Genomic DNA, 20,829 nt, shown 5'->3' on the forward strand with positions numbered 1-20,829 from the left:
ACCATAAATTTGAGACTGCTTTAGGGATTTGAAGTGTCCGGTTTCATGCTGAAAAAATGTAATGTTATCCACAGACCATCAGTGAGTAACAAAAACAGAGGCACAGGTTATGCTACTTTGATCAAATTATGGCCAAAATATGGCATTTAAAAATAGTAGATGCATTTATATCTTCAAGGGGTACCACAATAGTTTAATCATATGTCTTGGAGAGTTTAATGAAAAATCATCCTGAGTGTAGATTTATTAATCTATACTCTGCAGCTTCTGTTATGTTATGTTATGAAAGGAAGCTGAAAAGTGTTATGAGGCTACGTGAACTGAGAAATTCAAACACTAAGACGGGTCTTCTCGATTGGGGTTTCTCAACCTTAGTGCTATTGACATTGGGGGCTGATAATTTTCTGTTGTAAAGACTGTCCTCGGCATGGCAGGATGCTTAGTAGCATTCCTGACCTTTACTCGCCAGATGCCAATAGCAACCCCCTTCAATTCTGACAACCAAAAATATCTCTCAAAAAAAAAAAAAACCTCACTGCCGCCAAGTTGTTTCCGACTCAAAGCGACCCCTCCTTGGGTTTCTGAGGTGGTATCACTACAGAATTAGGCCCAGAGATCCCCAAAACCACCTACAGTTAAGAACCAGTGCTTTAAATCAAATGGTAGGCTGTGTGTAGCAAATGCTGCCTGATCTCCTTTCATCCACAAAAATGCTGGGAGCTCTGGTAGCATAGTGCCTAAGGCACTTGACTGCTAACCAGAAGGCTGGCGGTTCAAACCCATCAGCCACTCCTCGGAAGGAAGGTTGGGCAATCTACTTCTGTAATGATACTGCCTCAGAAACCCAAGGAGGGGTCCCTATGAGTAAGGTCTGACTCGACAGCACATAACAACAACAACACAAAAATGCCAGAGCCTGGCCCTCTGCTGGAAAGACCCCAAGTCCCAGCACTCTTCCTCAGTGCCTCTCTCTACACAGAAATGGCTAGATTCAGGGGTTGCTGAACTCAAAAGCACTCTGCACTCCGTCTGCCACAGAAACAGGTGGTAGCATAGCCGCAGAAACAAGAACTCTCTCTCCTGAGCCCAGAACTCACCAGGCTCAGGACAGGCTGCCCACCCTGCCCTCCCCTCCCAGACGGAATGGCTGGTCTTTGTGTCCGGGGTGCATTCCAGCACAGGAGCCTGGCTGGGGCCACACCGCATTCCTGCCGGCAACAAGATTGCTACTTTCTGGCCCTTCACTGTCAGGCCAAGGAGGGGACCATGGATGCAATGCCAAAAAGGAAAAGAAAAAGCGAAGTGGAACCTCTGCAGTCCATTCTCTGGATGCTGAATGTCCCCCTATTACATCTCGGCATGACATTTCACGGCCAGCAGGGGAGGGGGCTGCATCCTGAAAGCCGAACAAACACTGGTGCACAGGCCCGCCTGTACCCTCACAGTCTCTCTGGATTTATGAATAAAAGATGGAGGTTTTGTCTCTGCTGTTTCCCTGGTACCCCGTAAGAATAACAACTTGTCACTTTTTGACATTTTAACTTACTTTGAAAAATAACCAATATTAACTTTACATGTCTTGGCTCTTAGATCAGGGGTGGGGGAGGGGGTGGGAATAAAAGAGAGAAAAGCCAAAAGTATTTAGGTGGAAGAGTCATTCCAATTAAACTAATTAAACTGTCTGTAAGGCACTCTAAGAAAATTATTTAGGCAATACCCAGCCACAGACCAAAAAGACTAGAAACTGACTTTGAGGATATGTTTTGAGTGAACTGGTCTGTACTGGAAATAAAGTTCTGTGTTTCCCCTGCACAAAGGGAAGAAATGGCTGAATTTTGGTGTGAGAAAGCACTCAACCGTAAACTTGTCTGAGCAATAGAGGTTTTTAATAGGAACTCATTCCCAGTCACCGAAGGCGACATCTATAACTGTGAGCCACAAACCCATGTGAATAGCAAAAAACTTAAGCATTCTTGAGACACAGTACTCTCAATTTTGAGAGAGCACAGTTGATTCCAAACAGTCTTTAAGGAAGTGATTATACTACAGGGTAACACAAATGACACCCTGCACTGTCTTTAGACCCTCAATAAGTATAAGGGAAGCTTTAATATAAAACATTGTTGGGTTTTTTTAAAAAAGATAGAAATAACAGGCTCAATTGGCCTACACCATTAAAAACATCTCAATGTCCAACAATTTTAAAGAGAAAAAACAAATTTTTCTCACCACTGAAACTGCATCCATATTTGTTCTCTGTCAATATCTAAAAATACAATGTCACATCACCTTTAGAGTTCTTACCAAAATATTTAGCTTGACACTAATCATGAGGAAGCAATCAGGTAGGTCCAAATTGAGGGAAAATTTACAAAACAAATGACCCTGACTGTTCAGAATGTCCATGTTATTAAAAAACAAAACAAAAAGTAGAACTATTCTAGATTAAAGGAGACTAAAGGGTCAAGGTGGTTCAAACCCACCAGCCACTCCTCGAAGGAAGATTGGGCAATCTGCTTCTGTAGTGATACTGCCTCAGAAACCCAAGGAGGGGTCACAATGAGTCAGGTCCGACTCGACAGCACATAACAACAACAACAACAACAAAAAAGGTCAAGGTGAGGGCAGCAGTGGCTCAGTGTTCAAATTCTCACTTTCCATGAAAGTAGGCATGGGCTTGATTCCTGGCCAATGCACCTCATGCACAACCACCACCCAATTGTCAGTGGGCGCTTGTGTGTTGCTATAAAGCTGAACAGGTTTCAGTGGAGCTTCCAGACTAAGCCAGACTAGGAAGAAAGGCCTGGTGATCTACTTCTGAAAATCAGCCACTGAAAACCCTATGGATCACTACGGTCTGATCCCACTGGGCAGGGGGTGGATGGTCATGAGTTGGGGGCCAACCTCACAACATCTAACGATGACAACTAGGGGACAGGTCATGTAAAAGCAATGAGTGATCCTTGTTTGGATCCTGGAATGTGATTCAGAAAAAAATCATGAAAGACATTTGTAGGACAGCTGAAGTAAATGTGGCAAAATATTAACTGGTAACTCTAGGAGAAGGGAAAATGGGTGCTCATCTTACTATTCTTTCTATGCTTGAAATCTGTCAGAATATAAAGTATGAGAGAAAGAGTCCACTCATGGGGAAGCCCCAGGCAGAGGTGGCCAGATACCTGCTAACGTGGGTGAGGGCTAAGCAATAAAAACTCCATCTTCCTGTTCAATCTCAGGACAACTTACGTCTAATAATAACAATATTTTTAAGAGGGAATTTTATAAAGTTTCAATATAGAATACACCAGGATTGAAAATACATTAAAAACAAAACAAAACAAAAACCTTAATAATGTGACTTATGATTCACTCAACTAGGGCCCAAATACATATGGGGGGCTAGTGAGGGGAGAGGGTACACACACAGCAGACATTTTAGACAGGCACATTTCTGCTTTTTAAAAAAAGTCATAGGTCCTTTTTAAATGCCCTGTCTTTCCCTAAAACACTTCTGCAACTTATCAGCCTCCCTCTCCTCTTATCAGGATCTGTACTAATTTTAAAACTTTCCAAATGATTCTTTAAAAGTTCCATGCCTTCCGCCCCAATCTCCCCTATTATCCACTCCCATCCTTCTTTAATGAGATAAAAGCAGTGATTACACCAGCTTTGACCAACTATGAAACTATGTACTTTAAAAACAAAAAAAAGTATGACCCTTTAAAGGGAAGAAAGCTCTGTAGTTGGGAAATGTGCTCAAGTGAAAAGATGTGTTGAGTAGAATTTCTGTGTCTCAATGACTTCAAAACCCAGGGAGAGAACAATGAAGCAGGCAGTTGTGTACAGGGCAGTCTTACAGGATGTGGGTGACACGTCACCTTGGGCATGTCTGGGACTGGGAACCCCACTGCTCCTGGAGCCACGACTCAGCCCTTCGGCCAATACAACCAGATGTTACATTTTCTCTGCTTAATTTCAGTAAAACTCCATGACCTCTTTCTCAAATCAAAAAGGCAATGGCTTTTTTTAAAAAAAAAAAAAACCACAGGAGCTATCTTTAGTGAAGGCTTCTAAGGATTTCATTAATTCATAGCCAGCCAACCAGGACTTTTCCCACAGTCTCCCACAAAAAAGCCCGGGAAGTCACTGATTGCTTGGCTGGATCTGAATATGAGCAGAGGTAAGATCAGAAATATCTAGTTCCTCCCACAGGGAGGCAAAGCATGGAAATCAAAGCTGGGCAAAACTCATTACCCACAGCTGGCCAGCAAATCCACAGCCCCGGAAAGAAGGCAAGAAAGCATCTTTGATTCTGGATGGACCTTCGAATGACTTCAGAAAATGAAATGCATTCACAGCCAGGGGGAACGAAGCCACTGTTAAAAAGACAGAAAGGTCATACAAACTGAGGGCTGCTGTCAGGGCATGAGATTCATTTCATTCATGTCGTATTATAAAGTCCAAAACCAGAATGTGTAATTAGTGCTTGGTAGTAACATTTTATGTTTCTCTTGTCCACAGTGCAGGGTAACACAGACAGTTCAAACAACCCTCGCCAACAACAGACATTCTGCAAAGTGGGACTCCAGCCCAATACAAGCCCCTACTCACTCATTTCATCATTCAGTTCACCAGGAGGGACCTGGTCCTGTAGCCCAGTGTTTAACCAGTGCCTGGTACACAACAGAAAGGCTGATAATTTGTGCTGTGAATGACTAAGTGGAGTATAATTTTTATGTTACTCTCCTATGTAATGCCAATGTTAAGGAAACACTGAGTGACTACAGAATTTCAGAGAAAAATTTTATTACAATTGCTTGATTTACATGCTACCACCTCAGAGAGGACATCCAAGATCATCCAGTTGCAGGTAGCCATCCTTCATCAACACATTTCAATTTCCTACAGAGCACTTCAACAATCAAAAAAATTTATAGAGAATCCAGGGGGAGTGTGTCCAAGACCATGTATAGGGTTGGCAGACAATGTTTCTACAAGTGTATTTGTATGCTCTGTAAGAGTTCCCAAGTGTACAGCAGAGCTGAGAAGGGCCAAGGTTGTAGTCACTTCTTGGCCACAGCCAGCTACCCAAAGGGAACAAGGAGTTGGACCTGTGAGCTCGGGACCATAGTCTCAGGGGACATCAAGCTCAATTGGCATAATATACTACACAAAACATTGTTCCACCTCCTACTTTGGTGAGTAGCGACTGGGATCTTAAAAACTTGCAAGCAGCCATCTAGATGCAACAATGGGTCTCTCCTTGTCCAGAGCAAAGAAGAATGAAGAAAACCAAACATTCATGGAAACAATTAGTCCAGGCAACTGGTACACCATGTGATCCTCAGCCTATATGACTACGAGACCAGAAGAACTAGATGGTGCCCAGCTACCACTGTCAACCACTTGAAGGGGGATCTATGTAGGAGATCCTGGATAGAGTGGGAGAACAATGTGGAACAAAACTCAAAATCATTCAGGAAAAAAAAAAGGGGGGGGACCAGGTTTGCAGGTCTGATAGAGCCTGGTGGAACTATTCAAACTATGGCCCCTCGCTGCCCTTCAGGTCTGGAATTGAACCCACATCTGTGGCGTCCAGCCAAACAAAAGACAGACATATGAGGTGAACATTTACACTAGGTAGATACACTCCTTGGAGAGAACAATCATGGGAAAATAGAAAGGCTGTGTATGCACAGGGACATCGCTCAGGGGGCAGGAGTACATGGAGGGAAGGACACAGGGAAGTACCACCTATGGGGAGGAAGTGGGAAGGGAGCTGTTACACTGGGGTAAATTGTAGTCAATGTCATGAGACAAAGTTATGTGACCTGCTGTATAGAAAGTGAATTTGCTCTATAAACTTTTACCCAATCACAATTTTAAAAAAAGAAACTTTTACAGAGAATCTACTATGTGCCAGGCACTACTGTAGTGATGTAGCAGGAAACAGAACAAGTAAAAGCCCTACCCTCATGGTGCTGAAAGGAGCCCTGGTAGCACAGCAGTTAAGTAAGTACTTGGCTGCTAACCTGAAAGTCATTGGTTGGAACCCACCAGCCGTTCCACAGGAGAAAGATGTGGCAGTCAGCTTCCATAAAGATTACTGCCTTGGAAATATTTTGGGCAGTTCTACCCTGTGCTATAGTGTTGCTATGAGTTGGAATCAAATCAGCGGCAATGGTTTGGTTTCCTGCTCCCCCACACCCTAATGGTGCTGCCGTCGCAATCAGGAGCAGGGGGATAGACAGGAAAGATAAGAATTGTTATGTGCATCCCATGGTGAAAAGTTTCTCTAGAGCAAAATCTAGTGAGGAAAAGAAGATAGAGTAAGGAGCATGTTGCTATTTGAAACAGGGTGGTCAAGTCTGGTAATTTGCTATTTTATTTCTCTTCCCTACTAAATCTAAGCTCTAGAAATCATGCCTAGCACACAGCACCAGATGTTCACGGAATGAATGAATGGATGCTGAGTGCCACTCTTATCAAACAATTCAATTGCTGGAAAACCCATCCAAGCCTCACCACTCCCAACAGGACACGCTTGGGCAAAATTCAAGGTATCCCATTACCTAGTCCCAACCCACATCTTCAGCCAACTGTCCCACCTCCTCAAATGAGCTTCCCTCCTCTAGCTATGTCACACCCTTCTTTTTGCCCAAACTATTCCTTAACCTCCTGGTTCCACCCACCTACTTCTGCTCAAAGTCCTCTTGGTAAGGTGTCCCTTCTTCATGTCATTCTGATGCGTTCCTCTAAGCCTCCTATGAACCATTTAAAATATATTTCTTCTTCAAAGATAAGTCAAGTATCTGTTTCTTCTTCACTGTGTCACTGCAAAAATGGCTGGACACATTCTTTGTAAATTTGCAGGGATGACAGGGCATGTCTGACTTTATGAAATGCAGGCTTGTGGCATAGGCAAAATTCACATGGGGAGGCTGGGAGGTGGTGAAAAGATAACAGAGAAGGGTGGTGCTCCTCCAAAGCAGGGGAAACTGAGGCAGAGCAAGAAGCCAGAGTTACTGGGAACCAGAACAGAAACAAAAAGCCAGAATTCCAAAGGTGGCTACCAAGCAATACCTGAGGCATTCACCTATCATCAAGCTGCTTCTCACATGGTCAGTTCTACAGAGTAGAAGGTTCTAGAATGAGTAGCAGCGGGAATCATGGCTCATGTTTCTCCATAAGGGATAGAGAAGTATGGAGAGAAGACAGGGATTTTCCGTACTTTAGACTCAAAAACCCTCTTGCACCATCCGGTCATCTGAATCCCTCTTCCTTTGCCTTATATACCCAATCAGAGGAGAGCCACTGAAGACAGGCACCAGGTCCCACTCATACATGTCCTTTCCCCAAGCCATCTAGTTCCATGATTTGACACAGAGTCATTGCTCAAAAAATCACCTTTTGGCCTCTCATTCCAAATAAGTCTTTTTGATCCTCAATGATGGAGCAGTTATAATAAATCCTGTGTGGGTGCCTTGCCTCATCCTGTGTGAATGTAACACACAAGAGGAAGGAGGAGATAAACCATCACTCAACAGGGACCTGGCTCAAGCTGACTGCTCCCACATTTGGTCTGGATTGTATTACATTTCCCTCAGATAAAAGGGCAGTCGTTTCAGGCAAAGAGAAACCAGAAATCACCTGGACAGATGAAAATTAAAGGGAAAGGAGTTTCTAAACCATACGGCCAATCTCAGGAAAATGTACCTCTTCATTCCAGAATGGCTCAAGGAAACCCTCCCTTTACCCTCATCAACCCTCCCAGTGTCAATGAAACAGCCCATCTCAGAAGTCTGGGGCCACAGCCAGCATTTTCTAAAGGGAAACTATTCAATGGGGGAGGGGGGAAATCTACAAAACTGACAAAATGGAACTCATGGAAAAAATCCTCGTTTTCAGAGGAAGAAAATGTTTTTCAAACATGAAGTTTTATCTAAAGCCTTATCTGTCACAATTCAAAAAGAACCATTTGAAATAGAATTAATTTTAAACATGAAATGTAAATATTAATCTAAACTTTCTAATTAATGCTATCATTGTCTATTCTCAAAGTAGCTGCTCTAATTTTATATGGCATTTCTGGTAAGTCCAAGCAAGTTTCTCTACCATGTAGTAATTTTAATGAAAAGCCTCATGATTAATGTCTATTATATCAGTAGAGCAATGAAGTAAAATAAAAATTTATTAAACTTTCAATAATGTTTGTCATCTATTGCTCTTTCAACTCTTAAGGAATCAGCCATTTGTAAATAAGACCTTTTACCATCAAGTTTACTATAAAACAAATGCTTCTTAAATATGCACAGTAAAGGTAGTTTTCATTTACGCTATTAAGTCAGAAAATTTATAGGCCAACTTCTGTTCTAGAAGAGAATTACATGTGTGTTCACATCACATCTTTATTTTGTCATCCACCCAGTGATTTGTTGAAGACAGCTGGTACCTATTAGGTACCCCCCTTTAAATGTTGTAGCCTTAATTAGCTACATCCACCTTCCCCCAACATTTCTAAACAAGGAACCAAAGAAAGGGGAAACTTTATTTTTTTTTTAATTGAGGATACTCCGAACAACGGAGTTGCAAATGTTAACATAACAGTCTCCTTTAGAGACTAAGTATAGTTATTCACTTTCTAGGTCCCTTCACAATATTACAGTTCAAAACGAGGTTTAAATTTTCAGTCTCTATTACTTAGGCCATTTTAAAAAAATTGTTGGATTTTCAGTTTCCTGCCTGGTATTATTAATTAAACCTTCCTTTAAGAGACTGGGAAAGGATGAGGGACTGTCTCTCTGGAGATATTCTTCGTGTTATTTAAGCTACAAACTCCTTACTGGACTTCTGAGCAAATGAGACCACCAAGACAAAATCTGCAAGTAGAGGAATAACCCAAGGATAGTTTTCTCTGAACAGATACCATGTCTTTCCCAGACGCTGAAGAGTTTCCAACTCACACAACAACAAATTCAATTGATTAAATCCCTTTAACCTGCCTCATGTAGATAAAACATACACTGGTTTTAAACATATATATATATATGAGTCGGGTTTGACTCGACGGCATATAACAACAACAACAACAATATATATGAAACAAAAGTGTCCATTTATTAACTCAGTACTTAAAGTGAGAATTATGTCAACAGGCTAAATTTTGAGCAAGATAACGAGACATCTCAAGATTCCCCCTGGGATGTTTCCTTCTTAGAGACTTGCTCTGGCTTTAATCTGCAGTAAGACTATCTGTTTCAATAGGATGTGATCACTCCAGGGCTTGTGTCTTTTCAATCAGCCGGTGGCCCTGCCGGGTTTAGAGTGGCAGAGGGGAAGTGGCCTGTGGTTAAACAGAGGAAATACCAAGGCATTTTAATAGAGCAAATAGTCTCTTTACTTCCCACCGGGAAGAGCTTCAAAGGCCCTGGGCCCCCAGAGGAGACAATGTGTTGCAGGGCCATCAGTCACCTAATCGTGTGTCAGCCCCATTCAGAACGTTCCAAGACAAACACTTCCCAGGAGGACAATGTCTCCCACTGGCCTGGCAAGTCCAGCTCACTGGAGACCAGGCACCAGCACAGACAGCTCCCCTGGGGCTCGCTGAGGGCAGGAGATCCTCAAGTTTGGGGCAGATATGAAGCAGAAAAGGTCTCAGGCTGCCAGAGCAGGGTGGCAGAAGGGAGCTCTGCTCCGAGGGTGCTGCTCCCAACACCAGCCTGTCAAGCTTCTGGGGGCCTAAGCCCCCACCTTACCCCATACTCTTGCTGTTGGGTGCCATCAAGTTGATTCCAACTCACAGTGACGCTATAGAACAGAGTAGAACTGCCCCATAGGGTTTCTGGTTATAATCTTTATAGGAGCAGATAGCCAGGTTTTTCTCATCAGAGAGAGGAATACAAGTTTCCAAAACAAAACAAAACTCACTGCCATCGAGTCAATTCCGACTCATAGCAACTCTGGGTTTCTGAGGCGGTAAATCTTTATGGAAATAAGATTGGCCAGTTTTCCAGAAGCCTAAAAACCCATCTGTTATAGGTTGAATGGTATCCCCAAAAAATATCCTAAAACCTAACCTCTATGTCTATGATTATGATTCCATTTTGAATGGATATCTTTGTTATGTTAATAAGACTAGATTGGTGTAGGGTGCGTCTTAAATCAATCTCTTTTGAGATATAAAAGAGATTAAACAAGCAAGTGAAAGAAACAGAGATGAGGGAAGAACATGACAAGCCACATGAAGAATGCCCAGGAGGAGAAGCTCAAAGAGATAAGGACCAAGGACCTTCCCCTAGAGCCAGCACCCTGAATTCTGACTTCCAGCCTCCTATCAAACCAAAACAAACTCAATGCCATTGAGTCGGATTCGACTCATAGTGACCCTTCCTTGGGTTTCCAAGGCAGTATCACTACGGAAGTAGATTGCCCCATCTTCCTTCCAAGGAGTGACTGGTGGACTTGAACCGTCAGCCTTCTGGTTAGCAGTCAAATGCCTTAGGCACTATGCTACTAGAGCTCCTCCAACCTCTTATACTGTGAGAAAATTAATTTCTATTTGTCACAACCATCCACTGGTGGTATTTCTGTTATATTAGCATTAGATAACTAAGACACCATCCATCAGAGGGAGGTGCAAAAAGGCACTGGGTTCGTGCCTCAGAGAGGGCACCAAAAAAAAAAAAAACCAAAAAAAAAAAAAAAAAGGCATTGGGGAATGAAAAAGGACCATAAAACTGTTGATAGGGCGGCCCCAGCAGCAGCAGACAACTGCTGGGGGCACCGTATATAAAAAGTTCAGAGACAGATCTGGGGAAATGAGAGATTTGGAAGCTTAAAAAAAAAAGAAGAAAAGAAAAGAACCTAACACATTTCAGGCCAAATGAGGCATGAAAAACACTCAACTTAAAATAAAAACTTAAGAAAGCATTAGCAGTTTTTTCCTTTGCAGGGAAGCCGTGAGGTTTGAACTGTTGAGAATCTAGTTTGGATCTTGCCCTACTCCTTCCTGAGACTGGGTTCCAGACAAGCACAGCTGTTCTGGGGAGGAACCCAGGGAAGTGTCAAGTGTCCTTCCTCCAGGCTTCCTCTTCAACCCTGAGCCAGAGACACCCCACCCAAACTGTGGAGCCCTGCCCAGCTGCTCCTTAGCTTCCCACCACCAGTCTGACCCCTTTCGTTGGTCATGGTTCTGGCAAAGTCTCCATAGTCCTCTCAAAGCTCAGCTAAGTAATAAAAAGCTAAACTCTGGTTCTAAATATTTAAGAAGTGGTTTCTCTCCCCCTTCTTCCAATCAGAAGAACTTGTCTTCTGACAGTGGGTCTCATCCTTGAGAAAGCATCAGAATGCCCAGAGGATTCTTTGGGCCCATCCCACTCCCATTCTGGTCCCACTGGCCTTGAATCTGTAGTTTAATAAGCTCCCAAGGCAATTCTAACAATGGTGGCCCCTGGACTTCACCTTAAGAAATCGTGTTTGAAAGGAAAAGGTATAACAGATGGAATGCCTGGCAAGGGTAGTGGCTGGTCTCATTCACCCAGCTGTATCCCCCAGTTAATAACTAGCACAATGCCCCAGGAACAGCAGGAGCTCAGAGGTCACATGGATAGATGGATGGATGGATGGATGGATGTGGGTGGGAAGAGGAAAAAAGGGCTGCTCAAGAGAAACGGACATGGGCCAGGAGGTCTCCCAATTAACAAGGCAAAGCCAACTAGAAAAAAAGCATTGCACTTCTTATTACAAATGTCTCTCTGAAAAACATGTCAACCAGGTCTGAGTAATTGTTAGTGGAGAATTCTATAAAGGACATGACAGCATCTGTAACACGGATGACATGTCCACGGGATAGGCTGACCAGATGTGGGTGTGGGAGCCATGAGCTGCAAGTGAATGAAAATGCTTCCAATTGAGAATCAAATAAACATGCCTGGGCCCACAGCCAAGGAGAGTTCTTGGATTGGACTTTTATCAGGAACCTAAATTTTAACCAGCTGGAACTTCTTTTTTTCCAAGTACCACCCTATTCTTTCCTACCTTTTGAGATGAAGTATTTGCCTTAAATGGCAAACTTGCACTTCATTGTAAAGATGATGCCAGCATCTGACTTCCTGAATTCCTGCAGGAGCCAACTTTTTGGGAGTAGGAATTGTGTTTCAGGATATCAGACCAGAGAAGGTGTACCCCAATTAGGTAGGGAGGTTAGATGTGTCCCCTCCTCCCTCACTGCAGGAAAAGCCATTAAATAAAAACCTATGGCAGTGGATTCCTAACTCCTTGTTCCATAAATAGGCTTCTCAAACTATGAGCAAGACAAGAGAGGGCAGGGGAAAAAAACCTCAGCACAACTGACTGACAGAATTAAACTGCCCGCCACAAACAAAACCATTTCACCATCAAGAAGCAAGCATTGAGAAACAGTGTTAACTAAGGAAGTGGCCCTCCAGAAGCCTTATAAATTGTTGCTTCTTTGGAAAAACAGTATTTATTACTCAAAGAGCAACTTTACCTACCAAGGGCCTAAAGAGCTTTTTTTTTCCCCCCTCCTCCTTTCTTCTTTTTTTTCCCCAAAGTAGTAGAGGAAGTGTACCCACAACTCATTTCTAAAACACTGAGCCATGTTCAAGATGGTATCAGCCTCTTAATTGCCTTGCTAATAATGGGGAGATTGTGAAACTTGACCACTTAAACCAGGCTGGGCTCCTCCAAGAGCAGCCTGGAAGGGATCTGTGAGCACAGCCGTGAGGGATAGCTGACTGCAGTCACCCTGCAAGTCCTGGGAAAATATTCGTTCCTGCTGGGGTGAGGGTTCCTATAACACATATTCCCTGGAGAAGACCATTCACCCAGTTTCTCTCTAGCACCCAGATCCTGCCTCTCCTTCAGGCCTCACTTCTGCACCCTGTTGTCCCCCTCCCAGGTATGGAGTATGACCCAGACCCACAGGAAGCCCTGTCCTGTTTTCATCACATATTATCAACCCTTATTCTTATGTGTTTGCATACTTCCAACTCTAGACTGTATGCAACCTCACAGCTTAGGCCAACAGCTATGGACTGAGCACCCACTACTACCTGGGGTACATACACACACACATACACATTCCACTGCCAAAAAGCACAGGTCAGGACAGATGCCCCCGCATAATGGCATTAGGGAAAACAGAATTTCTTAGTCAACTGTTCCTATCATGGAGCATGCAGTCTGGGAGGGGACCTAGACATGAATCAACCACCCAGGCTGCTGTACATGAGTATTACTGGCCAGCAACTTCTGGGAGACCTGACCTACAAAGGTGGGGGCAGAGAAGACTTCCTGCAAGAAGACATGTTGGAACTGAGAGAGGAGACTGAGGAGATGTTAACGGATAAAGGACTAAGGAAGACACAGTATATGCAAAGGCCTACTGTGGAAAGGATGCTGAAGCTTGGTGATCTGATCTCTCTTCCCACTTCTTAAAAATACCACTTAATAGAGGATGTTGCAGAAAGGCTGCCAGGGTCTAACTGGGTTCAGCTAAGATTTACAGGGTTCCAGACTCTGAAGCCACCAAGATGAAGTCCTATCCCTGGCTAAAGATATCAGTCCAGATACAGATGTGAACAAATACTGATGATGCAGTGTGCTGAGAACCACAGGGCAAGGAACTGCATGAGAAGGTAAAGGAGAAAGGCATTTGGAGAGGCCTTCCCAGGAGGAGCTGGAGCTGAGTCTTAGACCCAGCAGGGGCTCTCAGGAGGAAAAGGCACCCTAAGAGGGCACAAAAGTGCTTGAAAGCTTTGGCAGCATCAGGAGTTAAGGGACAGCATGGGAGGGACAGGCACTGAGGAACAAAAGATGAGTGAGGTAAATGGGGAAGCAAGATCAGGGAAAGCTGGCAGCTCTATCAAATGAACCAAAAGGCAGCTACAGGAAGGAAGAAGGCATGTGCAGGGCTGAGAAGAGCCTGGAATCTAGGAGATGGTCAGGAGGCAACCATGCTTATCCAGAAAGAGGATGAAGACCGACTTAATATATGGAAGGTTCATCCCCAACTAGCAGCTGTGGTGGGGAAAAGGAGGTCACCAGCAAGAATGCCAGAAAACTGGGACACCATTCACCACGGGGGAGGGAGGGAGGGTGTGTGTGTGGGCAGGTTTGGGGGAGAGCATTCCCATAGATGGAGAGAACAAAATTCACTCAGCTCCTTCTGGGCACTACTATACCCACAGCAACAAAACTTTCACAAACTCTGTGCACTGGCACATGAAATCACCAAGGCAAATGCAGAGAAACAGCAAATTGGACTGATCCACCCATGCCATCACATGAAAACTCAGGATAATATGTCTGTGACACTGTTGCTGCTATTCAAGAACGAACATCAATCTACATTTAAAAAAACTTAGCAGGATCAAGAAGTCAGCACGCTTTACGGACTTTTCTATCTAAAAACTGGGGAAAACCTGATAACTCGATTTTTTAAAAATTCAGCCATGTTTGACTAAAATGGGGCAAAGCAAGACAATGTGATGTTTTACTCAAATGGGAAAGTGTAATAGACCCTAACGCTGTATTAACTATGTAGGGGTAGGTGGGTGTTTACGTGCAGCTTTTGACTCTGAAAACTTTAAAAGCAACAGCCATGCCAGCTGCCTGGCTCATACACTGTTTTCTATACTGTGTCTCTGAATGCGGAACAAGGAGCCTGGAAGCACCAGCCTGTGCCGGTAAGGAGAGACACGTCCTAAGCCTCTGCTGCCCTGAGGCTATTTAGAGGATCCCAGAAGTCGTGGGTCAGTATAGAGGAAGCTAACCATCCCACACACATTCCTTGGTGCACCAGTGCTGGGGAAACTAGGAAATCTCCATTTCCTCCCATTTTCCAGATAAAGAAACTGAGGCTCCTGGTGGGGCCAGGAGCATAAGTTCATTATCTGTGAAGCTTAGTGCAAAGCCGGTGTCCTTTCCTCTCCCCAAGGCTGACAGCCCTGAGTCCGACGTCGGGCTCACTCTAGCCTCTGCGAAGTGCAAGTTAGATGAAAGGAGTCTCCGGATCCTGGGGCCGCTCAAGCCCCAGGAGGCGCCCAGGTGGGAATCCCAGGGGACCAGCGTACCTGCGCACACGGTCCCCCACCCCATCCTCTACCGCCCGATACCATCAAAAGGGCGCTTGGTTCCAGAGAGAACGCTCCATGCACACTGCCCCGAGTCGGGAAAGTCTGGGCAGCTCTCAAGTCTCTCATCTCGGGGTCCTGACCGAGGTGACAAACTCAGGCCACCCTTTAGCCGTAAAAAACTATCAGCAACTCAAATTTCGGGGAGGACAGTGTCATCTGTGAGACCATTCGCTAGAACATGGAACGGTGAAGCGAAACTTCTCAGCAAGTCAGGAGTCTGGGATGGCAGGCTGGGAGCGGGGCAAGACGCTCCATAGAAGGAACAAAGCGACCCCGAAAGGGGGGCCCATCCCTCCTTAGCGCGCCAGGTCCCCTTCACGACCCTCCGGGTTTTTGCAGAGCCGCAAACCAGAGGTTCGGAAGAGCATCCCCACTCCGCTCCAAAGGCTGCCGGTTCGGACAGCTCCAGGGATCCCAGCCCGGGGCCGGAAGAGGTCCCGGGCTGGGAACAAAGGTTGGGGCAACCTTCCCCTCCACGCCCGCTCCGCCGCCGGCCGCCCCCTCCCGCCCGCCCTCTGGGAGCAGGACTAGGGTCGGCGGCCTCGCCTCATTAGCAACACAAAGCCCGGGGTCAGGCGGCCCCTTTCACCCGACCCGGGGCCGGCGGACGCTCGCGCCAAGAGAGAGTGAAGGGGTGGTAGCGGCGGGGACCCCTGCCCAGCTGCGGATCCCGAAGACAGCAGGCAGGCCGGCGCGAGCTCCTCGCCCGGGAGCACCTGTGCAAGCTGCCCCCGGCCGGCGCCACCGCCCCCGGCGAGTTGGGAGGCTGAGAGAAGCGCGCCTGCCGTACTCTTACCCTCCAGCCGCAGGTGTCCGCGCCCCGAGCGCGTCCCGAACCGCCCGCAGCCACGGCCAACTGTGAGCCGTTGAGGCAGGCGTTGACTGTGAAGAAGACGGAACAGAGCTGCAGCCACGGGGCCATGGCCGTGCGCTCGCCCAGCCCGGCCCTGTTCTGCACCCTGGCAGCCGGCTGATGCCCAGCCTCAAGTGGGCGGTAGCGGTGGCAGCGAAATGGACCTCACTGTGCATGCGCAGCCGGCCTGCGCCCCGCCTCGTCCCCCTGGGCCCCGCCCCCAGCCAAACCCTTCTGGCCCTGACCCCGCCCCTTCAGTCCTGGCCCCGCCCCTTATGGGCCACGCCTTCTGGTCAGGCCAGGACAGCTGCCGGTCCTCCGACCCACCCAATTTGTTCTCTTCACCTGAGAGCCCTTCTTCAACCCCAAAGATTCATTCAAGTGAGGCCTTCTCGCTGCAAAATTTCAGGAAAACAAATAATTTAATAATAATAGTTGTAATTATAGTATTTTAACAAGGAGCTCTGGTGGCATAGTGTCTAAGGCATTTGACTGCTAACCAGAAGTCTGGTGGTTCAAACCCAGCAGCCACTCCTGGGCAGGAAGGTTGGGCAATCTATTTCCGTAGTGATACTCCTGGGAAACCCGAGGAGGGGTCCCTATGAGTCGCACCAGACTCCAAGGCAGTGAGTTTGGGGTTTTTTTGGTTACTATGTGCCAGGCCTCTTCTTGAATCCTCCAGAGAACTCAGCAACCAAGGAAGTGTAACTATTATTGTATCCCAGTTTTAGGCTCGGAAAAGTTATGTCAAACGATAGTTAGAAAAATCTTGGCTCCCTTCTCACTACTGGGATCTGGGACAAATGATTTGCTCCCTCAACGTTTCTGTTCCCTCCCTTATAAATTGGAATAATAAGAGTATCTTAGTCTGAGAAAGGTTCTGTTGGTTAACAAATAGCAATTGCTCAATCAATGCTACAGGGTATCGTTAAGTGACTTGCTTCAGGTCACACAGCTGGTACCTGCCAGACCCGGACTTCCAATACAGATCTGACTAAAAACAGTGCTCTTAGCCACTACACTTATCAAATAGCCTTGTGATGTAGGTAATGATCCCCATTTGGATGAGGAAGCAAAGGCTCAGAGATTATAGTAGAGTAGCCAAGGTCATGCAACTATTCATTACTATCACCTGCCTTTGCCTTTTGTCTTTGAGTTTGAACCCCATCACTTCTGCCCCCTCCCTAGACTAGGCCACTACTACTTCCTATACAACAGTGTCCTCAGTGCTTTTCTACTTCCACTTTTGTCCTGACGTACAATCTATTTCTCCACCCTGGAGCAAGTGAACTTCAAAAAAAAATGTCAGACCACTCACTTCTGATTAAAACCCTTCCCTGATGGCTTTCATTCAATGGCTATTTAGAATAAAAGCCATTGTGACCACAAGGCTCCCATGCACTCTCCCACTTCATCTCTTCTTACTCTGCCTTTACCACCAGCTCCAGCTACCTGGTCTTTTCCCTCACCACCCTGTGTTGTTCTTCTTATCTCAGTAAACCTTGAACTTGCTCCTCTGTCTGTCCCAAGGCTAACTCCTCTATGTGACCCTCTCCTTCCAGGGCCCCAAATCCCCACTGCCTCCTGGTCAAGCACTGTTGCTAGCTAGCTCTGGGTCTTGCACTTTCCTCCATGGATCTACACACCCTCCTGTACCTTACTTAAACCCTCCACAGTAGCAAAAGTGGTCCCAAAACTTATATGCTACCTCAGTGGACAAAGAGGACTCTTCTCAGTAGTACTAGCCAGAAGTCCTGGATATTGCCTCTAAACATGACCACTTCTGGAACCAGGGTGCACAGTCTGCCTCACCTGAACAACAGACGCTGGAAATGGAAGACGGATAGCTCTCCAAAGGAAAATTGGCATCATTACCAGAAAAAAGGGGTGGAGGCTGGGCTTCCCTAAACAACCAAAAAACCAAACTCACTGCCATCAAGTGGATTCTGACTCATAGTAACCCCCATTGGGTTTCCAAGGCTGTAAATCTTTACAGAAAGAGACTGTCTCATCTTTCTTCTGCAGAGTGGCTGGTGAGTTTGAACTGCCGACCTCCTGGTTAGTAGTCAAACGCCTTAACCACTACACTACCAGAACTCCTTCCCCGAACAAGAGCATCACCATAAAACTCAGGTGCTGGGCTTCTCTTGACATGCACACTACTGACTGGAAATGTTTATGGTTCATCTAACTGCCAGGATATTCAAGACTTAAGGCAGCCCCAGTGAGGGCAGGCATCACACCATATTTGGCCATCCGTAACAGCTAGGATCTACAGAAGGCTGCCTGCACCTGGAGTAGGGTCTGTTCTCTGAATAGACCTCATACAGCATGTTGCTTCTCTTGGGGAGGTTCAGTGCTCTGTTTCCTCTATACCACCTCTGGTATTCTTCTTGGTGTCTCTCTGGACCCTCATAGCAAACAATGTCAGATATTTGGATATGAGGTTTAGGGGTGCCAAGGCTTGAGATGAGGCTAGGACCACATGGTTATTGGTGAAACAGTGAGGAAACAATGAGGCTGCCCACTGCTTAATCACTATGACATCCCAGCCTAGGGATGCTCCATAATGCATTAACCAATCCCCTACTAAGACTTCCATGATCATGAACTACTTCCATGAACTTCCATGAACTTCCATGAACTTCCATGCCAGTAGTTCAAAAATATCCTCACACATTTATCTTTGCACGTGTATCCAACTATTTTCTTAGGATACATTCTTAGAATCAGAATTCCTGGATTATGCACATTTAAAATAACCAAACTCCCAATATCTCATTGCCATCTTAAATTGGTTTTTCTGGCCTCTAATGAAGTGGACCATGTTCTCATGTACTTATTGGCCATTTCCATTTCTTCATTTGTTCATGAACTGGACTCCAGGATAAGGAGCAGTGCTTAGAGTTCATGATAGAGGGAAAACTTTAAGGAGGATGTTGAAGAGAGGAACGTATTCCCATTCCCCACCCCCCACCCCTGCATCTCTCTCTACCTCCTGGCTTTACTCACAGCACAGGATGAGTGCCTGTGGAGAGAAGGCAGAACAACATGCCTGTTTCCTTTCTAGCCTTCACATCTACCCTCCATTGAATCTCCCAGGTGCCCTCCCACCCACAGCTCACTGAAGAAGCTAGGCAGCTTAGACCCTCTGAAAATGTGCTGCAGAGTTCAGAGTGGTCTCCAACTTTCCTAAAGGATTATGAAAGAAAAGAAGAGGCCTCAATGTCCACTGTAAAAAACATGGTTGGAATGACATCCATCAGGACAAGGGACTGAGAACCCTCCCCCTTACCTTCCAGGGAAGCCATAAGCATTTGTGGGAGGGGTAGGGGAAGAGCCACAGACATCAAAGGATCAAATTTGGTCAGGAAATGAAGGTAATAAATTGACATTTGGCAGCATCCTTCTATTCTGGTCTTTCCCATAGATTCTCTTCCTCCCTGTGTCCTCATTTCATGCTGACTGAAATATCTGTGAGGCTGCAGGGGGTTGGCCTAAGATAAAATGAGGAGGCCAGGCTCCCACATGACTCCATGGACCCACCAGGCCACATCCCACCCCACCAGTGAAGGTAACAAAAGGAGGAGCACTGGAAACTCTCCCAAAACCAACACATGGTCTCACTCATAGAGGCCAGGATTGTCTATGGCACAGCAGCATTTCAGCCACTTCTCACCATCCCTGTCTTTTCACTTCTCTGCCTCCATGGCCTGCCACTCTGCGTGGCACACATCAGTGGGCAAGAAATGCTTATTGAAACTACTTCCAACTCTGTTTGGAATGAAGCCGAGGGTTAAACAGATAAAATTGCCTTAAAATAAACTGTTGATGAAATGCAAATATATTTCCCCTATCTACCTAGAACCTGACCAGATAAGGAAAAGTCTTAACACAAGGATTAAGTTTTCTTATGCGTCAAATTATTCCCTGAAACATAAGAAACGGATAACGTGATCACAGAAATAATTTGTAACCTGAATCATTTTGACCTGAAAATAATTAAAGACTATTTTAATGAACTGTTAGAAGCAGTGGCCTGGAATTCTGATTTATTTTTGGTATTGTAGTAAAGCAGTATAATTTTTCTTTTTTGTATTAATCAAGATATTAAAGATAAAGTGTACCTCTCACCTCCAGGGTCCCAGCAGACTGAAGGTGCAAGGTTTGCCAGGGCTTTGGAGTGAGGAGGATGCAGAGAGCTGGCACCCTTCTGCAAACCCCCAGCCTCAGTCCTATCTGAGTCCCAGAGCTGCCCTAGCGCTTTCTCACAGGACAGCCGCCGTCGACTCTAACTTCACAGAGCCCAAGCAGAGGTTCAGGGAGGGGAATCTCCTGCTAGAGATAACAGAGCCGGAGTTCAAACCCGACCTCAGACGCCCTACCCATAATCGGAGGTCTGGTCTCCATCTGACACCCCTTAGACTCCCTGCCTCCGACGCCAGCGCCGCAGCCTTCCTGGTCCCAGCCTCGCCGCTGCCCCTGCTGCCTAAAGACCCGCAAGAGGAGGAGCGGGAGGGAGATCCCAACGCCCAACGCCACGTCCTGGAAATCTCAAGACACTCTCCCCAAAGTGCCAAGTGCGGTGCGCGCCGCGCCAATAGCCGGAGTTCCCGGATCCACCAGCAAGTCTCACTTCTTTCCCAGCAAGAAATGAAGGGCGGCCTTCCCGCCTCCACAGTAACCGCGAGGGGGCGCGTGCGGTACAGGTCCGAGGCGCCGGGACTGCCTAGAATGCGGGACACAACAGCAAATCCTTCTAGTCAAAGCCTCCAGGGCAAGTGCAAATAAATACTCCACTGTTATCCAGAGTTGGTG

At 45.9% G+C, this 20,829-nt stretch overlaps 1 protein-coding gene across 1 annotated transcript in view; it reads right to left on the reverse strand.

The window, feature by feature from the left end:
* Positions 1-16,080, reverse strand: part of IL17RD (interleukin 17 receptor D) — an 83,084-nt gene extending 67,004 nt beyond the window's left edge. Inside the window, exon 1 of the mRNA XM_007937303.1 lies at positions 15,955-16,080. Coding sequence (XP_007935494.1) covers positions 15,955-16,080 — 126 coding nt within the window. The remainder of the gene's footprint in view (positions 1-15,954) is intronic.
* Between the last annotated feature and the right edge of the window lie 4,749 nt (positions 16,081-20,829).

The sequence above is a fragment of the Orycteropus afer genome, unplaced genomic scaffold, assembly GCF_000298275.1.
Source record: "Orycteropus afer afer isolate SDZICR_OR568_19922 unplaced genomic scaffold, OryAfe1.0 scaffold00041, whole genome shotgun sequence".
NCBI lineage: Eukaryota > Metazoa > Chordata > Mammalia > Tubulidentata > Orycteropodidae > Orycteropus > Orycteropus afer.